Source organism: Corythoichthys intestinalis, chromosome 5 (genome assembly GCF_030265065.1).
Source record: "Corythoichthys intestinalis isolate RoL2023-P3 chromosome 5, ASM3026506v1, whole genome shotgun sequence".
Lineage (NCBI taxonomy): Eukaryota > Metazoa > Chordata > Actinopteri > Syngnathiformes > Syngnathidae > Corythoichthys > Corythoichthys intestinalis.
Window position 1 is genome coordinate 15,987,908 of NC_080399.1, and position 22,544 is coordinate 16,010,451.

The following is a 22,544-nucleotide window of genomic DNA, read 5'->3' on the forward strand; positions in this document are numbered from 1 at the left end:
CTGTCAGCATTGCTGCAGAGATTGAAGAGGTGGGGGGGTCAGCCTGTTGGGGCTCAGACCATATGCCGCACTCTACATCAAATTGGTGTGCATGGCTGTAACCCCAGGAGGAAGCCTCTTCTGATGACGGTACACAAGAAAACCTGCACGTCTCATCAGACCATAGGATATGGTTCCAGTAATCCATGTGCTTTGTTGACGTGTCTTCAAACTGTTTGCGGGCTTTCTTGTGTACAGTCTTCAGAAGAGGCTTCCGCCTGGGGTGACAGCCATGCACACCAATTTGATGTAGAGTGCGGCGTATGGTCTGAGCACTAACAGGCTGACCCCCCACCTCTTCAATCTCTGGAGCAATGCTGACAGCACTCCTGTAACGAGTCACGTGACATTTTGGACGTAAAATGACAAGCAGTACTCAATTTTGACATTTAGGGATGTACGTAGTTTCTATGGGATGTACTCACTTTTGTTACTAGGGGTTTAGATATTAATGGATATATTTTGAAATATGCGCACAATAAACGCATACCTTGAAATCTGACACACATCAATATTAGTGATGTAAACAGTCGGGATGTTATATTAGAAATGTCTAAATATTGTGGTCTTGTTTCGGTAATGATATAATAAACCTTTGTTGGCATTGGCTACATAGCTAGGCATGCACCACATTAGTGATTTAGAGCTGGCAAATGTAAACATTGGCAGAGCAAGGCTAGAGGTGCCCGGTAATAATTTCAAGATGTCTTTCAGAAGAATATGTGGAAAACATAATCTTTTGAAGTTTATAAAGGAACGCTACTCTTACTCCGCTACTTTGGGCTAAACTACAGTCGTTAGTTTCCCTCAGTATTCTACATATTAGATTTGACTATTTTTGCCAGAGATGCCAATATTGGCTCTACCAGTTTTACCAATGAAGTCACAACAGTAATTACATGACTATTATACCAATCCTTCTTAACAAGACAGTCACATGACTATGAATACACTGGCTTGTTAAATCTCGGGGCTTCTTTTAAGCGCCGTAAAAATAATTTGACGTAGAGTCAAAATTACATGAACGCGCAGATTTCAACCTGGTTGGGTTCTCACTCGCCGGAATTCAATTATTATTTTTTTTGTCCCTTTGGCTTAATGTGGTTATTTAATGGGTTATTGTACAGTATCATAAAAACAACAGTTCATATAGGTATGTTTGTGCTGAGAGGAAATAAATACCATTGTTTAAAAAACAAAAACAAAAATCAAACAAAAATAATCACTTTTCATTACTTGAGAATTCTTTTAACTGGATACTTTTTACTTTTACTTGAGTACATTTTTTGGACGACTACTTGAGTAATATTATTTTGAAGTAACACTACTATTGAGTAAAAATTTTGGCTACTCTACCCACTTCTGATAGTTGGACGGGTGATTTTTCATTTTTATGTGTGTATTCATCTGGGCTAATATGGTCATGTTGTAGTAGCGTAAACAGGGTGACCCAAAAAAAAGTTTACACTCAGTTGACTGCTTGTTTAAAAGCCATTGAAACATATCTAAATAGGTTGTCATGCTTAAGTGATTCATTAAGGTCACTCAATGCAGCTGGTAATCTCTCGTCTCTACAATTCCTGTGCTTCTGCTGAAAATGAAGAAAACTTCAGCTGTACCTGAATTGCTGCGTGCCGGTCTGACACCTACTGAGATTGCAGCAAATCTGAGAATATCCAGATGTGCAGTCTACAAAGTTAAAAAGAAGCTGAAAGATACTGGAACAGCCTCACGAAAACCTGGGTCTGGAAGTGCCGATCTGTGTGGATCAAAAAGTTGATAGACAAGGTGATATGTGGCCCCCCCAGAGTCCAGATCTCAATCCCCTGGATTATAGCATCTGGGCAACTGTGGAGGACAGTGCCTGTAAGAAGCCACAAACTTCTGTGGCAGCCTTGGAGAGGTCCATTGTTAGATCTTGGGAAAAGATGACAGCATCCTACATAAAGAAGACCTGTCAAGCGTTCCGCAGGTGCCTGGAGGCTGTTGTGTCACTTAAGGGAGGACACATTGAAAAATAGAGTGTACTGTACATGTTCTTTACAATAATGTATAATTTGTGATTAAATTCTAATTCTAAGATGAATAAACATGGCATTTAAGTTGTATTATGGCAGTTTAAACTTTTTTTTGGGTCACCCTGTAATTATAACAATTCAGAGAGAAAAAAATGTACAATTGTTCAAAGAAATTGACATTGAAAGCAGTTACAATGTTTCTCATTGAGTAATCTTCTCACCAAATAATTTTTCACATGTACTTGAGATTTTTTTGGGCGACGACTACTTTTACTTGGGTAATATTGTTTTGAAGTGACGCTTCTCTTAATTGAGTAAAAAAAAGACTACCCTTTGCACGGATTGTTTTATGGGTTTGATCAGATTTACGTTTCTGTTTCTTTCTCTACATTAACTATTGTTTTGCCCATATAAAATGAAAGCAGGATTGGTATTAAAACAGCAAAAATATTTCACTTTATTCACATTAATCAACATTTTGTTCCCCTAATGTAGCCAATGTGTTTGTGGGTACGGAATCCGAATTTACGAGGTGCATTGAACTTCACAGACGAGGTGCGACGGTGGCCTGTCTTGTGATTGGACGTCGCGCTGTCACTTCAGAACACATGTGAGCTACGGTCAGCCAATCATCTTGCGTTTTCTTGGCACGTGCACCGCCGGCTCGCCGGTGGTTAAAGCAGCTGTGGGGGTGAAAGAGGAAGCCAGCCACCAGCAACTGAGCTCACCGGACCGGCGCGATGGACCCCAGCGACAACGTTGAGACGGGGGAGACGGAGAGGCACCCGGCCCTCTTTTACGTTCCCATTCCAGAAGCGTCCGTGTCTAAGAACGAGCAGGAAAAACTGTCGGGCGTTGTGAAAAACGTCCACAGAAAGCTCCGCAGGAAATACAGAGAAGGTGAGGCCCACCCGACTTCTTTTGGCTAACCGAATGCTACTTTGCGAAACTGCGCCCTCTCTACTAAAATCCTTATTTTACGCAGTTATCATTTGTTGCTGTCTTGTTCGGTATTTGAATCTGCCACACGTTCAGCTGCCGTCGACGGTTGTCTGCGTTTCACCGACAGAGGCCTTTTATATTTTGGTCACTGACGAGGCTCGCGTTTGGGCTTAAGTTTAAAATGACGCTCAAACTATGCGCCCCGTTTTCATATAGTTTTGTAACTGATTTTTTTCCCCACGTCGGTTTGTTATTGATGATAGTGGTAGCCACTTATTGTAAAAGCGTAAGCACATAAACAACTTCATACACATCTTTTTTATACTATAACAGCACTTAGGGGTTCGGCGATCACCGATTTTTTTTTCAAAATTCTGACATGCCGATCTTGATTATTGTCGATCAGATTTAAAAATAAATAAATAAACACGACATGCAATCTTTATTTTTTTTTTCCTCTTTTTGTTTACACTTGTAGTGGCCAAAAAAATAATTCTAACTAGGGTTGTTCCGATCATGTTTTTTTGCTCCCGATCCGATCCCGATCGTTTTAGTTTGAGTATCTGCCGATCCCGATATTTCCCGATCCGATTGCTTTTTTTTTTCTCCCAATTCAATTCCAATCATTCCCTATTTTTCCAATTTTTCCCGATCATATACATTTTGGCAATGCATTAAGAAAAAAAATGAATAAAACTCAGACGAATTTATACATTCAACATACAGTACATAAGTACTGCATTTGTTTATTATGACAATAAATCCTCAAGATGGCTTTTACATTATTAACATTCTTTCTGTGAGAGGGATCCACGGATAGAAAGACTTGTAATTCTTAAAGGATAAATGTGACTTTGTATATTGTGTCTAAATATTCCCATCTAGTGTATTTGTTGAGCTTTCAGTAAATGATACTGCTACCATTTAACCTCTGCCCAAATGCATGATGGGAAGTGCAACCATGACTGTGTGTCGTGGTACCAATTGATATATCTTCTCTGCGTTGGCAAATATTATAAGGTATTAAGAAAAAGATCAACTATACTTGCTTCCCACGATATTTCTAATGGTTGAGAGAGGGATTGTAAGGCTTTAGCCAATTAAAAAAGGCTTCAAAGGCTGCCAAAATTATCTCTACTCATTTTACATTGCCTTTTAACACTACAAATACGTAAAATGGGGCCATTATAGATTGAACCCGAAAATGTGTGAGTGGGTAGTGCAGCGCATGCGTTAATTGCGTTAAATATTTAAATGTTATTACCGCCGTTAACTCGATAAATTTGATAGCCCTACTTTAAGCCAAAACTAGAGACTCTGGGTGAGTGTAAGACATTAGAAAACGATTTAATTAAAAAAAAAAATATATATATATATATATATATATATATATATGTCCGATATTTTTTTGCCGATTCCGATACTTTGAAAATGACGTGATCGGACGATCGGGACATCTCTAATTATAACTTTAACAAAACCTAAAACGCAGCAGTATTGAACCGTATTTTCCGCACTTTAAGGCACACCGGATTATAAGGCGCACCTTCAATGAATGACATATTTTAAAACTTTTTCCATATATAAGGCGCACCGCAATTATAAGGCGCATAGAATAAACGCTACAGTAGAGGCGGGGGTTATTTTATGTATGCATTATACGGTGCTGCACTAAAGGGAATGTCAACAAAACAGCAACACAACAGCAAGATAAAACATGTAGTGCAACATTTATATCACATAGTGGAGGGGAACTTTTTTCATTTCCACAGTAACCCTTTTTGTGTTAGATGGGTCATAATTTTTCCACTGTTTTGCAATGTATGCGCTGTATTTGACCAGAGCATGTATAAAGGCCAAAAACGCCTATGACTACACCTGCTGCTTATGTTGAATTATCAAATATAAAACTATTTATTCAAATTTTGGGGAGAATTTTTTTGTCTTTTTGGTCCCAAAAATGTTGATTTATAATTGGTCAGTGAAGAAAGCAACAGTTTGGACATGATGTTCAAGGTGTCCTGAAAAAAAGAAACCAAACCAGGCCATTGTGAACAATTCTTTCTTGGAAATATAAATGCAATATCAAAAAAAAAAAAAAAAAAAACTGTTGTCATATCTAAGGTGCATCGGATTATAAGGCGCACTGTCGGCTTTTGAGAAAATTTAAGGCTTTTAGGGGCGCCTTATAGTGCGGAAAATACGGTACATTCCAAAAGAAAAGAGGTTTGATGAAATGTTAATTTTCTAGAGAACTATTAAAGCAACTCTAGGTAACTTTTCAACCTTTTATAGAATATTTTCATAACTTTTGTGATAACATGTCGACTGACAACTACTCGAATGCCACTTCTTTTATATCTTGAGGGAGTCTGTATTGCTTTCACTGGCACTTATTAACTTTGAGGAGGGTGGCAGGAACCCTGCCACACGCCAAAAAACTACATATGTGCTGACTGCTTTACGGCATACGTCAATCCCCCTATTTCCCCATTCACGTTAAAGACCGAAGTCAATGCGCTTTCGCGCGAATTCTGCAAAGGTGGCAGCGCAACAAAAGCGACAAAAAAGTTTCGTCTGAGGAGGAAAAAGAAAGGGAGGCTACCAGGATATCCAGAATAAACATTGGCCCGGCTTTAACCTAACGTTGACGAGTTCGGGTGGGGTGGGGGGATTGGCTACACAAAACAACATGGTTGCTAACCGTCATATGCTATTGTTTGGCCACAACTGGATTCATCACCTTATTACTTTTCATCCGTTGCACAGCCGCTGGAAACAGAAATGTTTTTTAATCCATCTGCAAGCGACCAGGAGATAGATTTTTGATTGATTGACGATTTTACGACACTTTGCTGGTGTGCGCTGGTCCTAATGGGAAACGCAGTCTACTTTAAGGCTAAACACTAACACTTTTGTCCACCGGTGTCACTAAAATCAACCAAAACTGAAAAAAATACCCAGTGTTTCTTTAAGTATCAGATTACTAAATATTTTTTTCATATGCATTTTAATACTCAAGGGGTTCATATGTGAGACAAATGTTTGCATTCTTTTAACAGGTATTACCTGACTAAATTCATTCACAAAGGAAAGACACAGTAATGAGGCCATCTCATAGCCGCAAAACAATTACCAAAGTGACTATATGGAAGGTCAATACAAATTTTAATCCTTTACACATTAGCATAGCGTAAAGTGGCAGGCGTCACTAATTTTGCTCTGGTCACAAAATGTGAAAACACCCATCAAGTGCACTGATATACTCATGTTAATGACCACAAATACCTGTGACCAAATGCTAGCTGGCTAACTTTTGCTAGACATGATTGTTGGACAAGATCGTTTTTTTTTTTGTTTTTTTTTTTATTTAACCGAACGATTACCGCTCAAGCCCAAAATTTATGAAATGTTCCCTTGTTGGCTGTTGTATTAATGCTAAATAGCTGCTTCCTCCTAGCAATTAAGCTAATCAATCTGTCTAATGTATTGCAACAATACAATAGACTACAGAAAAATGAGAATATTTACTGTTGACAGGCTGAAATTTCAAGTTGTGTTATACAATGTCTCTGAACAAAGTCGATTATCAAGCTAGTTATTGGTTAGCACTTGCTTATTATTGACGGTAATGAGTTAATTATTGTCCCACTAATAAAATTTAAAACACTTGTAGGCAAGAGTTTACAGGGCATATAACTAAATGTTAAACATGAACCAGCACTCGACTAAATATTGTCTCAAAAGTTTGCCTGGACAAACACTTGTTGGAGAACCCTAAAATAGAAACTGGTCCACAGTAGCTGTTAAAACAGAAAAGAGCAAACAAAACAAAAACCGTGTAACCCACAGTTATGCTAATAAAACAAAAGTTGCATCACATTTCACAGATGGGGAAATGGCTTCTGGTAGAAACGATGTCAATATTTACAGGACGGGCGGGTCCAAGTAGTTAAGTAGGTATACCCTTTGAAAAGCTCTAATTTTACTAGTTATACATTTTAATTTTATTGGCATATTTTGCTTCATTATCACTTTCTTCCTTTGTTTAACTCATTTGCTCCCACACGATTCATTTGATGGTCAGTAATGTTTTATTTTGTAGTTGACTGATCGACCTGATAAATCACGTTATTTACTGTTATATTATGCATTGTTTTATACTTTTTTTGCTGTAAAAGTGCTTTGGAGCAAACAAACAAGTACTGGCTGAAAAAAGTTGGAGGACTACAGAACTCAGGAAGAAATGACTGTTTTTTCCTTTTTTCCCAGTAAATAAATTACAATATTTACCCTTTTTTCCCTTGTTATTTTAATTCATTTAACATGGTAAAAAAAAAAATTACGAGAACAATATTTGCTGTTTTCGTTCAAATTTTTTTTTTTTAAATTGGACATGAATAAGATGTACTATTCAGTGTTGTCAGTAATCTGATTACTTTCTTTCAGTAACAAGCAATCTAATGTGGTCATTTTTCCAAACCAGTAATCTGATTAAAGTTAGCTTCCTTAGTACCTGTGCGTTACCATTTTGTTAATGTCTCATAATATATGTAGTTTGAGGAATACTGTAGTCATGTACGAAGAGCATTTTGAATCGAAATGTTGCTCTTAACTCATTTGCTCCCAGAAACGTATAAATACGTTCTATTTTTAAATGCGTCATTGTCCCAAAAACATATTTATACGTCTTTTGCGTTTTTTTTGTTGTTTTTTTTTTACAAGATGAATCTATAGCTTGCGATCTATCTGAGAAACAAAAAACAAGGCTCCAAACCCATTTTAAAGCAATAAAACTGGCCACTGGAGGGCTGTAGCGCATTTTGTAAAGACCCGCAACCCGATTAAACAGCAATGAAAGGCCGGGCAGTACGGTCGGAGCGCTGGCGGCAGTATGCCAGGCGGCGGACGAGCGAACAAAACAACCGAGAGGACGCCTGGAATGCCAGGCGCTGGACGACGGAGCAAAACGACTGAGACCACTGTGCAGCGGGCTCGCCAAGAAGACCCCGCCGAGATGAAAAAATAATCCATCTTTGTGAGACAGACAACGATGAGGGGAAAAGTTTACACGGCAGACGCGGCGACAACTGCGTCATCTCGGCGAAAACAGGCGTCATCTCTCAGTAGTCATGTGTAAACAAATTGTTACTTTGCTATCAAAAGCTCTATTTGTCTTGTTCATTATGATATTTTGTAAAAGGAAAACATTATTCAGATGTTTGGGATGTAACTAATGCAAAAAAAATAGCTGTGTTAAAGTCAGTTATATTTGAAATGTATGCGTTTACAAAAAGCTCATTTTCTCTGTTTTTTCATTCAAAAATTGGAAAATTGCTCAAACTAAGCTATTTTCTAATGCTGATTTCTAAAGAATGGAAAAAGATATTAACCTCCTTTTTCTGCTGAAAGAAGAGAGTCTAATCTTTCTTTTGGTGGTTTCCATGTTTATATAGCAATAGAACAAAATTTTCTGTGGGCCTTGCAAAATCAGTCAAAATCCAGAAAAACGGCCGGGAGCGAAGGGCTTCGCTCTGGTGAAAATGGCTGGGAGTGAATGAGTTAAGTTTGGGAGTGACATCTGTCCGTACGTAAAATGCATAGCTGATTACAGCTACATTACCCTATGTCATAATACTTTTTTTCTCGTAGCAATAGTACGACTTGCATCTCGTAGTCCTTCTTTTTCCTTTTATTTGGCCCTAATATGTACTATATTAACACAACAATAACAGTCCTTCTGTTAATGGTCCAATGGCGTAGGTTTGCATAGGGACATAACACTAGGAACTTTTCAGGATGCTGAGATTGTCCCCACCAACTCTTGAGCAACCTTATTTGCATTATATAATGAGTTCAGTTATAGAGGTCATTTAGATTGTCTTAGCATATTTTGTAAGCATAGAATTGACCCTACCATGATTAAGTGAATTACTTTCATTATGTTCAGACTTAGACTGACACCATTTTCTTTCCTCAAATGCATGTTTGATTGGCTGATGACTAGTTAAATTCCCTTGTTTTCAGTGTAAAAATCTACTGGTACTAGAAATAAGTGAAATGATCTGCCAGTGCTTCAAGTAAATTTTACTCAGATTTCTTGGAATAAGAATAATTGCTATCTGAAAATAATCTTAACACACTTATTTTAAGCAAAAAGTAAGTATATTTAATCTTTTTTTTTTTTTTTTTTTTTTTTAAAAAAGCTTTTTTCCGTCAGAAATGTTCTTAATTCAGGAAGTGATATTGTTCAAAACATTATTTGAAAGCATTTTTTCCTCTTGATTTTGGTGAAAAATGACCAACCTTTAGATGTATTAGCTCAATAAGAACAAATGGTAATATTTACCTAAAGTAAATTGAATAATCTGACCCATTAATCTGTTAACTGGTCTTTAACACTCAAAACAAGATGGAGAACATTAATCTGTTAACTGGTCTTTAACACTCAAAACAAGATGGAGAAAAGTATTCGAATAGATTAAGAAAAATCATCAGATTAAAACATTATAAGTTTGCAGTGTGAAAGTTAGTACATGTCAATACATATTTATTTTTGCATTGATCATTTAGCCTATCAATTAACTATGTTCATATTGATGATAAATGTAGCCCTGACCCCCGTTCACCTAATCTGTTTGGTCTTTTTAATGTCCCATCCCCAACAAAAAGTGTACATGCAGATTATGCTGTTATATCGTCCCTACCAATATTGAGACCAAACCTACGCCCTTGTAATCGACCCATTTCAAGGAGTAGGGGGGAATTCTAATTGCCGTGTAAAGAGTTTGACCAGTTTCGGTGTGAAGGTAAATAGTTTTTTTTTGTTGTTGTTCGTGAACTACATTTCCACACAAACGCACATCGAGGTACCAATTAGCTCAGCAAGGTGACATATGAGTCATTTTTCGAGTGTCCCAGAGCTCGTGAAACTTAAAAAAGCGCATTTATCAAGGTTTCGTCAGCTGTGATTGCGTATATCTGTCTGCCGAAACAGCCTGATAGCACAGATATAAGTAAGGCTGCCCCTCTGCTATTGAATGCATTGTTGGCATTAGCGCGGCGGGGGGCCCTGCCCACCTCTCGGCGCAATTTCATTCAAACTTGCCGTTCTGTCCAAGACGGCCGTCCACCGCTCACTTTGATGAACAGTTCGATTCAAAATACTGTAATGCCCCGGATGGGGGGGAAGAAGGAGAGGAGCCTGTATTGGCTTACCCACTTAACAATAACACAATAACAATAACAAAATAACAGCGGGCTTCTGCGACCGCGATCTTGCCTGTTCTCCTTCTTGCTTCCCTCTACGTCACAGCTCCCCGTTCGATCGTCTCTTAAGGGGGCGGCTCATAGTTACGGACATTACATATACAATGAATAGATTGCAGTGGAATCCTTCACACTAGGCTAACGCTAGTTTGAAACGGCCTTTCAAAAAACATCTCTTTTGCACAGCGTGGCGGCTTTTATTTTGGTGTGGCGGTGCGCTACAATATTTAATATGTAGGGGGAAACCCTGGAAAGGTACCCGGACCACCACTACAATCGTAACTGTTTTTTACCGTTCCCTGTAACAGCCCTAATTTTGTTCCTTGTTTGCAAGCTGATTGCTATGAGGACTCCAGTGTGTGCCAGCTTACCACATGATTAGCTAACAAGCAAAGTGTGATCTGCTTGAATCATTGTAGTCACGCCACATGTAAATCCTTGTCGTGCGCTTTAAATTTCAATTTATTCCCACAACCCTCGTACCAAGCAGCTGATGTTTTCGACATTCCATCGTCTTTCCCTCATCAGTGGGCGACTTTGACAAGATTTGGCGCGAGCACTGCGAGGATGAGCAAACGCTGAGCGAGTACGCCGTCGCCATGAAGAACCTCGCCGACAATCACTGGGCTGTCAGCTGCGAAAAGGAGGGACGCATCGATTGGTGTCGCAGGTGAGAACGCAAAAAGCTGCAGTGCATTCATTTAGTTTGAGGTGACGATGGACTCATCATTCAGACAACGCTTGTGTTGTTTGTGTCTGCAGTGTCTGCCAGGAGTATTTCCGGGATGGTGGCATGAAAAGAATGTTGGAGAAGGATGAGAAAAGTGCCACTTTCTCTAGCGCTCCCACTGAAGCGTCTGCGTTTGGAAGGCCGTCTTATGCTAGCCAAAGGTAAAACTCTCAACTTCTGAGAGAACAAGCTGTGTGTGTGTGTGTGTTGGAGAAAAGCTAGGTTGCACCGAAAACGAGCATATCATGTGTTGCAGTCCAAGCACTCAAATGGGGAAGATACGACTCCTTGACGTCGGAAGTTGCTTTAACCCTTTCATGAAGTTTGACGAGTTCCTTACAGTGGGTATCGACATTGTGCCTGCAGTCGAGGTGAGAGCGAGTTATTTATCTTTACCTTTGTTCATGCCTTAAAACTAGGGCTGTCAAACGATTAAAAGTTTTAATCGAGTTAATCACAGCTTAAAAAATAATCAATCGCAATTCAAACCATCTATAAAATATGCCATATTTTTCTGTAAATTTTTGTTGGAATGGAAAGATGAGACACAAGACGGATATATACATTCAATGTGTATGTACATAAGTACTGTATTTGTTTCTTAAGACAATAAATCAACAAGATGGAATTAACTTTATTAACATTCTGTTAAAGCCATCCATAGATAGAAAGACTTGTAGTTCTTAAAAGATAAATGTTAGTACAAGTTATAGAAATTTTATATTAAAACCCCTCTTAATGTTTTCGTTTTAATAAAATTTGTAAAATTTTCAATCAAAAAATAAACTAGTAGCTCGCCATTGTTGAGGTCAATAATTACACAATGGTCATGGTGCTGAAACCCATAAAATCGTCGCACCCAAGCGCCATCAGAGGGCGACAAAACGCCAAAAAAACACAAGTAACAAGTGGACATGACACTGTGCTGTCATTTTCATCTGTTTAAGCGGGGCATTTGCGTTTAATGCGTCAAATATTTTAATGTGATTAATTTAAAAAATTAATTACCGCCCGTTAACACGATAATTTTGACAGCCCTACTTAAAACATCTTTTTCTTCTAACTTTGACTTTGCAAAAACCCGATGGTTAAGCGCTGTGCGTGGGATACCTGTTATTCTGACACCAGGTACCCTGAAAGATTGGAGGAAGGAATTTTTTTGTACCCTTTCCATAGGCTAAAAGAAAGCTTGCCACATGCAGGTGATGGATAAGGCTCTTTCATCGACCACCTAAACAACTGAATGTCAAAACTAGGCATGTGCCGGTATGATTTTCTCATGGTATGATAATCTTAAGCCAAAATATCAATTTTAAGGTATGACGGTATTGCAATTACAGCTCTGAATGTGTTACTTTGAGATATCTGCGTTTAAAAAAAAAAATAAATAAAAAAAAAAAAATTCCATTATGCAGGATTTTTGTTTTTCAAAACATACTGGCAAATTGGAACATAAGTACAATGTTTAGGGCTGCAGCTATCGATTATTTTAGTAGTCGATTAATCGATTAACTAGTTTGTCGAGTAATCGGATAAGGAACATGAAAAATTAAAATACCTGAGCTGAGCCTCAAAGGGTATAAAAAAAATTATTAAATAAGGATCTATGTACAACAAAAGAACAATTGGCTAACTTACATAGCAAAAGTCGACTAGCTCAAATGCTATAAAACGCAAACTTTTTTTTTTTTTTTTTTTTTTTTTTACAATGCTCTTAACAAATGGTTCAGACACATATTTCCACAAAAAAAGGCTAAATAAATAATATATAATACTGGACTGTCTCAGGAAATTAGAATACACAATATTCTAATTTTTTGAGACAGTCCTGTGTATATATACACAATATTCTAATTTCCTGAGACAGTCAGGAAATTAGAATATTGTGTATTCTAATTTCCTGAGACAGTCCTGTATATATACACAGGACTGTCTCAAAAAATTAGAATATTGTGTATTCTAATTTCCTGAGACAGTCCAGTATAATATACCCATAAACTAAATTACGAATGCATTAAAAAAAACATTAGCTCAAACAAAAACTTGGCTTATGTTGGTTTTAACATGGAGCAGCTGGATTCAGCCATGTGAAATGAGGCAGATTAGAGGGCAGTGTATCCACTCAAGTTAATAAAACAGAATACAAACACTTTCAAAATAAACCATTCCAACACCACAATAATTAAACGAATACTCAAAGCAGCAAAATTTAATTTGAATCTTTTTTTCTAATCGAATACTCGAGTTAATCGACTAATCATTGTAGCACTAATAATGTTTAAATACATTTTTGTTTAAATACATTTTTTAAAAATATGTAACAAATTCTAAATAATCTAAATAAAATTCAAATAAATGCAGTCCTTTAGGTGAGCCTAAACCCACAGCTCAACATTATTACCATGAGAACAAAAATAATTGAATTACTATATTCCATAAAAAGCACGTGTGTATGACTTGTATCATGTTTACATTTTACACACACTTAACACAAACAGTTGCCAGAGAGAAAAAAAAAAAGCGTTTTACCACCGTTAGACACACTTAACACGCTGGAGCTCACTCTCGTAGCTGGTTGGAAACGTTCATGACAGTGTTTACTAACCTTTAATTTTGTATAAGTTTTAAATCATATTGGAGGTATTGCCTCCTCGGCAGCCACCCTCCGCAAACATGTTTTACATGTCGGTTGGCCCTCCTCCTCTAAGCCGCGGCCATCAGTCGCTTTTCCGTAGTCAAAGTATTCCTATACCAGGGATTTTGTTTCCTTCGATGGGGAAAAAGTTCAGTTTCACCTCCTCCAGCCATCGTGTAGCACAATTGACTCATGGACACTGAGAAACAACCAGTGTGGGAGGGTTGAGCCTTACAGCTGCAAGCGAGGGATTTCTCCATGCATTTTTGGGACATAAAAATTAGCTAATACCATAGGGATGGTATGACGGAAGATTTTTGCGGCTTTGAAACCTTGACGTTTTCATACCATGGTATACCTTGAAACCCTTAATCGGCACATGTCTAGACGCAGGCCATAGTTTGGACTCCCCTGCTATAAAGGAAATTCTACGAATGAGTTTTAAGTCCCTCGTTGTGCTACTTTCTGTGGGTGGCTTTTATCCACCTGGGGGCAATGTAACACAGTCTCATCACCAGTGTTGAGAATAATGCCGTTATAAATAACTCCGTTACATAACGGCGTTATTTTTTCAGTAACGGGGTAATCTAACTATTCTTTCTGCCGTTACAACACCGTTACCGTTACTGACGGTCAAAAGTGGTGTGTTACTTACTTTGAATAAATTGAAGAAACTACCAGCCGTAGCGAGTCTACTCTGCTCTGTTTATTTGTCATCCAAGACTTGGGGTGCGTTCAGGTACATGGCAATCAAAATAGTAAACACACATAGCCTACCTTTGCAAAAACGATGGAGTTGCCGTTTGATACGGTCATAATGTGCAGGTCCTGCACCCATCCGCAGCAAAACTGTTCGTAGCTTTGTAGCGATTTGTAATTTCGGAATCGCTGATGAGTTTAGTAACATACACCAAACAATAAATACAGCAGAATGTCCATTTCGCGTAATTGTGGAAGCCCGTCAACATCTTTACTCCATTTGTCTTCAGCTTGCTCGTAAGGGTCAACATTGTTCACATCCTTAAGTTTGATCACATATCTGTTCTTTGCCTTAGTAATGAGTTTGTCTCTTTAGTGAACTGACAAGTTAAAGTTTAATGTCCCGCGAGCCAGACCTGCTTCCAATATGGCTGCGTTCTTGTCAAATCTCACGTGATCCCCCATTCTGTGACTTACATAAACGCTCGAGCCTAATAGCGCACGTACTTCAGAGCCGGTGTTTTCACACACAAACTGGAACAGTGCGTGCGGCAAACACACACACGCAAAACGGATGCAGAGGGATATGACGGCAGAGCATTCAGAGGAAAATTTGTCCTTTACGAGGTGGAGATATAAACACTATTTCAAGTTGGTCGAAATTAAAGGAAAGAACGTGCATGTAAAGTGTAAGTTATGTCCCGGGGCAAAGCTTTTGTCGACATCTGTGGTAAGCAATTCAAATCTGTTTATTTTTGTTGCACTTCCAGTGTAGGATAAATCTGTTGCTGTTGAGGTGCAATAAATATTACAAGGTTCTATAACACAACTTAAGCCTATCGCAATATGCAATAATTCCATTTATCGCACGATAAATAAAAATGAAGGCGGTAATTTTTCAGCTGTGATTTATCGCCTTGCGTGCACGTGCATGCGCGCGTGCGGCAGACGTGCTGTTAAAAGTTCGGATTCCTTGTTACCAACGACGCAAAATGCATTTTCGTTCCAGGTCCGGCAAAAAATAGCGCCGGATCCAATCGTTCCCATTATATACTATCGTTCAACGTACACCGGCCGCGTCAGTGCTTCGGATTGACTGTGGACCATCTCCGGCGTGCCGGTGTTGTTGACGTGTGGGCGCTCCCGTCAGGGGTGGCCTTTCACGCGCAGCGGCTATTTTTCGGCACAACACCGGATATTTACAACGAAGTCCGCCAAAACATTGTTACTGACTTGGCTGCCACGAACAACCTCATTTTGACAAGGGACAGCTGACGTGACGAACATTGAGTGGCAAATTAAAAGCGCTGTGCTTCAAACTCGTCCTGTTTATGAAAGTCGATTGTCATATGCTGGTGTTGTGCAGTAATGAGCAGACGTGGCTTCTGAGGCGTTTGCTAACTTTTTTATGCACGCACACACGAGATATCATGAAATAGCAAACTAGATGTGCTACGTCCCGTGCCATTGGCTACGTGAGCCCAGAGTGATTATGGGACACGTAGTCGATATACTACATCGATGAATTATAAACCACCATGACTGAATGGAAGTTAAGAAGGCCAAATCAATCCATAACAGTGACTATAGGTAATGCTGCAAATATTGTTAATTCAGTACGTGACACAGATGGATTCGGACAACAAATAGGATGTTTTGCTCATGTAGTAAACTTAACTGCTAAGAGAGCTGTAGCAATCAACAGTGTGCCCCCCCTCACTTTACAAACAGTAAAGATTGTTCTCAGCACTTTTATACAAAATCTCTTCAGATCAGTAAGAAGTAAGCACATGAATATTATGCACTAAAATGCATGTTTATATGATGGCAGTTTAATTTTTGCTCGTTAGCAAAAAAAAAAAAAACAACAACAAAAAAAACGAAACAAAAAATACAATTGTTATTTTTTTTTTCCAGAACATTAAATGTATTGAATCGGATTGAAAATGGTGTCCCCCGTATCGAAAATCGAACTGAACCGTGACTTAACTGTATCATTGCATCCTTATGGAACACCATAACAGAAGCTATGAGGGGAAAAGAGTTTTCATTTGCCCAAATACTTAAGTTTTTAAGTGAAATTTTATCTTTTTTTTCTCGAAAAACACATTATTTAAATTCTGTGTTTCTGTGCGGTATTAATATTGTTGTCTTTTACTTAAGAGGAATGGTCTATTGTTTTTAGTTGTGATTTCTTCAAAAGTATTTTTGAATTTAAGAGTAAATATTTATCGCGTTTAAATGGGTGTACTTGATCTATTAATATATACTGTATTCTCACTGTGTTATTGTAAATTGGTTTAAAAAAAATTGAGGGTGGCGCAATAATATCGCATATCACAATAATTTATGAGATAAATTATCGCACACTAAAATTTGTTATCGCAACAGGCCTAACACAACTACTTGTCTGTTCTTCTCTATTCAACTGACTCGAATACTGCTCAGAAAATTTCAAATTCTTTGACGTACAACAACTTCTTTTTGAAGTAACGGAAATGGTTACTTTCCCTGGTAACTAGATACTTTTACTATAGAGTAATTCAGTTACTAACTCAGTTACTTTTTGGAAGAAGTAGTGAGTAACTATAACTAATTACTTTTTTAAAGTAACGTGCCCAACACTGCTCATCACAAATCAAGCCATCAGTTTCTTGAATCTTTTTCCGGATTGAGCATTCTTTGCCTCAGATGTAATAAAGAATGTTGCCGTTTTTACAGAGCGTGTACAAGTGCGACTTCCTCAACCTCCAGCTCCAGCGGCCCCTCCAGCTGACTGGGGACGCGGTGGAGACTTTCCTGCGCCACCTGCACAACCCCATCGACGCCCTGCCGGGGCAGCTCTTCCATGTGGTGGTCTTCTCCCTGCTCCTGTCCTACTTCCCTTCGCCTTACCAGCGCTGGATCTGCTGCAAAAAGGCCCACGAGCTACTGGACCTGCACGGCCTGTTGCTCATCATCACCCCCGACTCCTCCCACCAGAACCGCCACGCCCTCATGATGCGCAGCTGGCGCGTGGCGGTGGAGTCGCTGGGCTTCAAGCGCTACAAGTACGTCAAGTATTCCCACATGCACCTGATCGCCTTCCGCAAGGTATCGCTGGCCACCACTGGCGACCTGGTGTCGCGCAACTACCCCGAGATGCTCTACATCCCTCAGGACTTTCACCCCAGCGAGGAAGACGAGGGCGGCGACGGGCAGGCTCGCTCCGAGATGGAGGACGAGCAGCTCGCTTGGGCCTTCGCCGAGCTGCCCGACGCCTGCGACTCTGATTCCGGGGAGAGTCAGAGTGGCTCGGTGCCCGGCTTCCAGGAGCTGGAGGACCCCATTCTGCTCCAGACCTAAACCCGCTTTCTCCTCTCTCCAACTACGACTGCTGCGCTGCCAAACGTAAACCTGCTGCATTCCCCTCACCCTCCCTCTCCTCCCAAACGACGCGGTTTGCACAGTGTGAAAGAGAGATGTTTACACGTTATTTTCTCATAACACTCTCTCTCTCTCAATAAGCATATATTTTGATAGACTTTTTGTAAGAGTTGGAAAGCGAGCACCCCTAAGATATCAACGCTTCTTGACGTCGTCCATCATCGAAGAAGGCAAAACCTAATCGACGTGACGGTTGGCGATTTCATTGAAGAGACTTGACAAGTGAGCTAGCTTAAATTGAAACGCTCACTGCTGTTGTCCAGTGTTGCATTGTTTTTAAACCCCTTAGCAGTTTATGCATCCTTAACAAGAGTAATGTGGTATTTGTAGCATTTTAGGACCATCTAACTGGAGTATTCTACTAATGTAACTTAGGTGTGTTACTTATGTGTCACAAGGTACTAATGTTTCAAAGTAGGTATTTTGTTTCTTAACTCTCTTCTGGTTATAATCGTATAATTATATAACAAGTGTTGTTTTCAAGCTGATGAACGATACGCGTCTCGCTGCCGATGTAATTTTGAGTGTGACCCAGCCCATAAGAACGTTTGATCCGGCCAGCCATATGATTTTAATAAATAAATAAACTTGTACAGTGGGGAGAACAAGTATTTGATACACTGCCGATTTTGCTGGTTTTCCCACTTGCAAGCCATGTAGAGGTCTGTAATTTGTATCATAAGTTCTCTTCAGCTGTGAGGGACGTAATCTAATACAAAAATCCAGAAAATCACATTGTATAATTTTTAAATAATAAATTTCTATTTAACTGCATGAAATAAGTATTTGATACATTACCAACTAGTAAATATTTCGGCTCATAGTTCTTTTTTAAGAACCCCTCCTGTTCTCCACTCATTACCGGAAGTAACTGCACCTGTTTGAACTTGTTACCTGTATAAAAGACACCTGTTCACATGCTCAAACAAACAAACTCCAACCTCTCCACAATGGCCAAGACCAAAGAGCTGTGTAAGGACATCAGGGATAAAATAATAGACCTGCACAAGGCTGGGATGGGCTACAGGAAAATAAGCAAGCAGCTTGTTGAGAAGGTAACAACTGTTGGAGCGATTATTAGAAAATGGAAGAAGTTCAAATTGATGGTCAATCTGCCTCAATCTGGGGCTCCATGCAAGATCTCACCTCGTGGGGCATCACCTATCATGAGGAAGGTGAGGGATCAGCCCAGAACTACACGGCAGGACCTGGTCAATGACCTGAAGAGAGCTGGAACCACAGTCTCGAAGAAAACCATCGGAAACACATTACGCCGTCATGGATTAAAATCCTACAGCGCAAGCAAGGTCCCGCTGCTGAAGCCAGTGCATGTCCAGACACGTCTGAAGTTTGCCACTGACCATCTGGATGATCCAGAGGAGCGATGGAAGAAGGTCATGTGGTCGGATGAGACCAAAATTGAACTTTTTGGTCTAAACTCTGCTCGTCGTGGAAAAAGAAGGATGAATACAACCCCAAGAACACCATCCCAACCGTGAAACATGGAGGAGGAAACATCATTTTTTGGGGCTGCTTCTCTGCCAAGGGTACAGGACGACTGCACCGTATTGAGGGGAGGATGGATGGGGCTATGTATCGCCAGATCTTGGCTGACAACCTCCTTCCTTCAGTGAGAGCCCTGAAGATGGGTCGTGGCTGGGTCTTCCAGCATGACAACGACCCAAAGCACACAGCCAAGGCAACTAAAGAGTGGTTCCGTAAGAAGCATCTTAAGGTCCTGGAGTGGCCTAGCCAGTCACCAGATCTGAACCCGATAGAAAATCTATGGAGGGAGCTGAAAGTCCGTGTTGCCCGGCAGCAGCCCCGAAACCTGAAGGCTCTGGAGAAGATCTGCATGGAGGAGTGGGCCAAAAATCCCTGCTGCAGTGTGTGCAAACCTTGTCAAGGACTACAGGAAACGTTTGGTATCTGTAATAGCATACAAAGGTTTCTGTACCAAATATTAAGTTCGATTTTTGTGATGTATCAAATAATTATTTAATGCAATTAAATGCAAATTTATTATTTAAAAATCATACAACGTGAATGTATTAGATTCCGTCCCTCACAGTTGAAGAGAACTTATGATACAAATTATAGACCTCTACATGCTTTGCAAGTGGGAAAACGTGCAAAATCGGCAGTGTATCAAATACTTGTTCTCCCCACTGTAACTAGGGATGTCCTGATCTGATGCTACGCATCGGTATTGGCACCCGACACGGCTATTTTTTTGAGTTTCGGATGTGGTCACAAGATCAGATCCGATCCATTAGTCGCGCGTTTTCAGTACCATCGTGCTTTTTCGCTGCTTTAAAGTCAAACTACTTGGCAAATATGTCCGCAGAGTGAGACTACTGCTCTTTTGTAGAGTTGTCCGATAATGACTTTTAAAGCGAGAACCAAAATCCTGATTTTGTCCAATTCCAAAATTCCGATACCTATATCAAACCATTTAATCATTTCATTATTGCTCCGTGACTGCAAATGGTCTGCTCACATAACAAATTCCAGGCATCTTAGTTTGGAGACCTCTAATGGTCAGTAAACATAACTGCTGTGCAAAACTGTGACCAGACCTTGTACAAAGGCAGAAGGCATCGTGCATTTTGACCCAAAACCAATGTCCATAATGTTTGAGATTTTAAAATGCTTTTATCGGCTAACTGTACTCTTTAGAAACTAATTATTTTCACTGGTCTAAAAATGTAGGTATCGAATTGATATCAGCAAAACATGTTTAAAAAAATCAGCATCGGGACATCCCTACTTGTAACTCATTAGCTGCCATTGACGGCGGTAGACGCGATCATTCGCTGCCAGCCTCTCCCAGTCGAAATTGATGAGATGTCTATTGCCGTCAGAAGCAGTGAATGGGTAAAAAAAAAAAGTTTCCCTGTTGTAAAACATTAAAAATATCCTCCTGAAGACTGAAAAACCAACCTAATATGTTTGCACTAGTTTGACCTCTGAAACAAGCGTGAGGTGATTGTTTTTTTCTAATATTGAAGCAATAGATGCTGCTGAGGTTTTTAAGCTACTCGTTGAAGACTGCGTTTGTCAGGATTGTGCGTGTGAATGACAGCGTAATGGCACTTTATCGCTCACTGATCCTGAACGGTGTCGCAAATTGACCTATTTTCTTACAATGCTCAGCAAGATGAGAAAGTGGCACGTCCGAATGGTGACTTCATGGAAACCGTTGCCCCCATTTTCCCTGAAAGATGTCACACTTTGACAGCACACAAGTTTTTCTTGTCATATTAAGGGTTAACAGGAAGCCCTTCCCGTGCCTGTATACTGTAATACATGTTCATATCGCTTCTTTCTCAATAGAACATCACTCGGTCATTGGTAGTGTTATGGAGTGGTGCCAGTAGTCTTCCAGTGTTTCCCTGAGACTCATTTGCATGGTTTATCATTGTCATTCTCAACAGTACAGAACAACGTGTGCTTCTTGTATGGTTGTCTTTTATAAATGAATGTAAATGGATGGTGTCAGTGTTGGTTTGTTCCTGTGTTTTCTGCCATATATGTGGCGGAAAACACTCAGGTGACTTGAAGTTCTGCTATTAAACCCCGAATTAGGCCAAATTTCAAAATTGTCTGATATGCACGTGTGATACGTCATTGGAAAGCTAACAATCTCAATTTTCCGGGGGAAGAAAAATTTTGAACAGGAGGGCATTTTAATTTTTTTTTTTTAAACAGCAAAACCCTATCTGAAGGTGAGAGCACATGAGAGCAGAATTACAGACGCCATGACTTTAACGAGATATTATCGCATACTTACCTCGTTTTGATCCAAAAACTCCCATGTAGCATGTATCACCGAGTGTCAAGACACAGCTGTGAATGGCCGGCCACAGCTGGATTTTTTGGGGATTTTATGGGTCAAAAATGGTAATATAAGAAGGGTCGCGATGCAGAAATCGCAGACATCGAGGAGTGGTCGAGATTTTCTTTTGCATATATTTACCCTTTTAAACGTTTTTTTTTTCTCCATTTTTCTTTGTTTGGATCGATTATCATCTAACATATCGGAAAAAATGTGACCGTAACAAAACAAATACAATTAAGCGATAGTTAGGAGGTAAATAGCCGTGACTTTTTTACAGACACCATTTTTTTCATTGTGACGTCATTTGTTTAAAATATGCGAATGTGTAATTTTTAAAGTTTTTTTTCTAAACGAAATATTAGACACCAATTAAAAATTCTAAGCTAAAAACGGCAGACATTTTGAATAATGTATTTACCTTAGATTTATGGCTGGGTTGAAACATTAGCGGTTGCGCGGCGTCTGTAAACGGGGGTTTTCAGGGTAAAATGGACAAATTAGAAATAGTTCGGGAGGTTAATGAGCCATGAATCTGCTATGGCAGCATATAGACAAGAGTTGTTTTGGCTTAAAATAAAGCAGTTTCTTTTCAAGACAACTTTGTTAAAGTATATTTATTATTCAAAATGTCTAATTTTTAGCTTAGAATCATTAATTGATGTCTAATATTTAGTTTAAAAAAAAAACGACTTAAAAAAATTATTCACTCGCATATTTTAAACTTTTAAACAAATTATGTCACAATGAAAAAAAATGGCATCTGTAAAAAAGTCACGGCTATCTACCTCATAACTATCGCTAAATTGTATTCTTTTGTTGCTGTCGCATTCTCCCCCGATATGTCCAGGGGTGAAAGTGGCTAGAATTTCTTGCCGGAACTCCCAAACGCAAAGGTTGCCACGGAGCCAGAAATTTTATTTATATTTTTTCTTTCTTTTTTTTTGG

The 22,544-nt window shown here is 39.3% G+C and overlaps 1 protein-coding gene across 1 annotated transcript; it reads left to right on the plus strand.

Annotated features, from left to right (window-relative positions):
• Window positions 1–2,723: 2,723 nt before the first annotated feature.
• Window positions 2,724–21,637, plus strand: bmt2 (base methyltransferase of 25S rRNA 2 homolog). Its single transcript, XM_057837666.1, has 5 exons — window positions 2,724–2,957; window positions 10,797–10,938; window positions 11,031–11,159; window positions 11,255–11,369; window positions 17,054–21,637. Exons 1-5 carry the CDS (start codon window positions 2,798–2,800, stop codon window positions 17,675–17,677), a joined length of 1,170 nt encoding a protein of 389 aa, XP_057693649.1. The 5' UTR covers window positions 2,724–2,797; the 3' UTR covers window positions 17,678–21,637.
• The last annotated feature ends 907 nt before the right edge of the window (window positions 21,638–22,544 follow it).

Coding starts and splice junctions, on each gene's coding strand:
- bmt2 (XM_057837666.1), top strand. CDS start 2,798: ATGGACCCCAGCGACAACGTTGAGACGGGGGAGACGGAGAGGCACCCG. Junction 2,958..10,796: donor CCGCAGGAAATACAGAGAAG/GTGAGGCCCACC, acceptor TTCCCTCATCAG/TGGGCGACTTTGACAAGATT. Junction 10,939..11,030: donor CGCATCGATTGGTGTCGCAG/GTGAGAACGCAA, acceptor TTGTGTCTGCAG/TGTCTGCCAGGAGTATTTCC.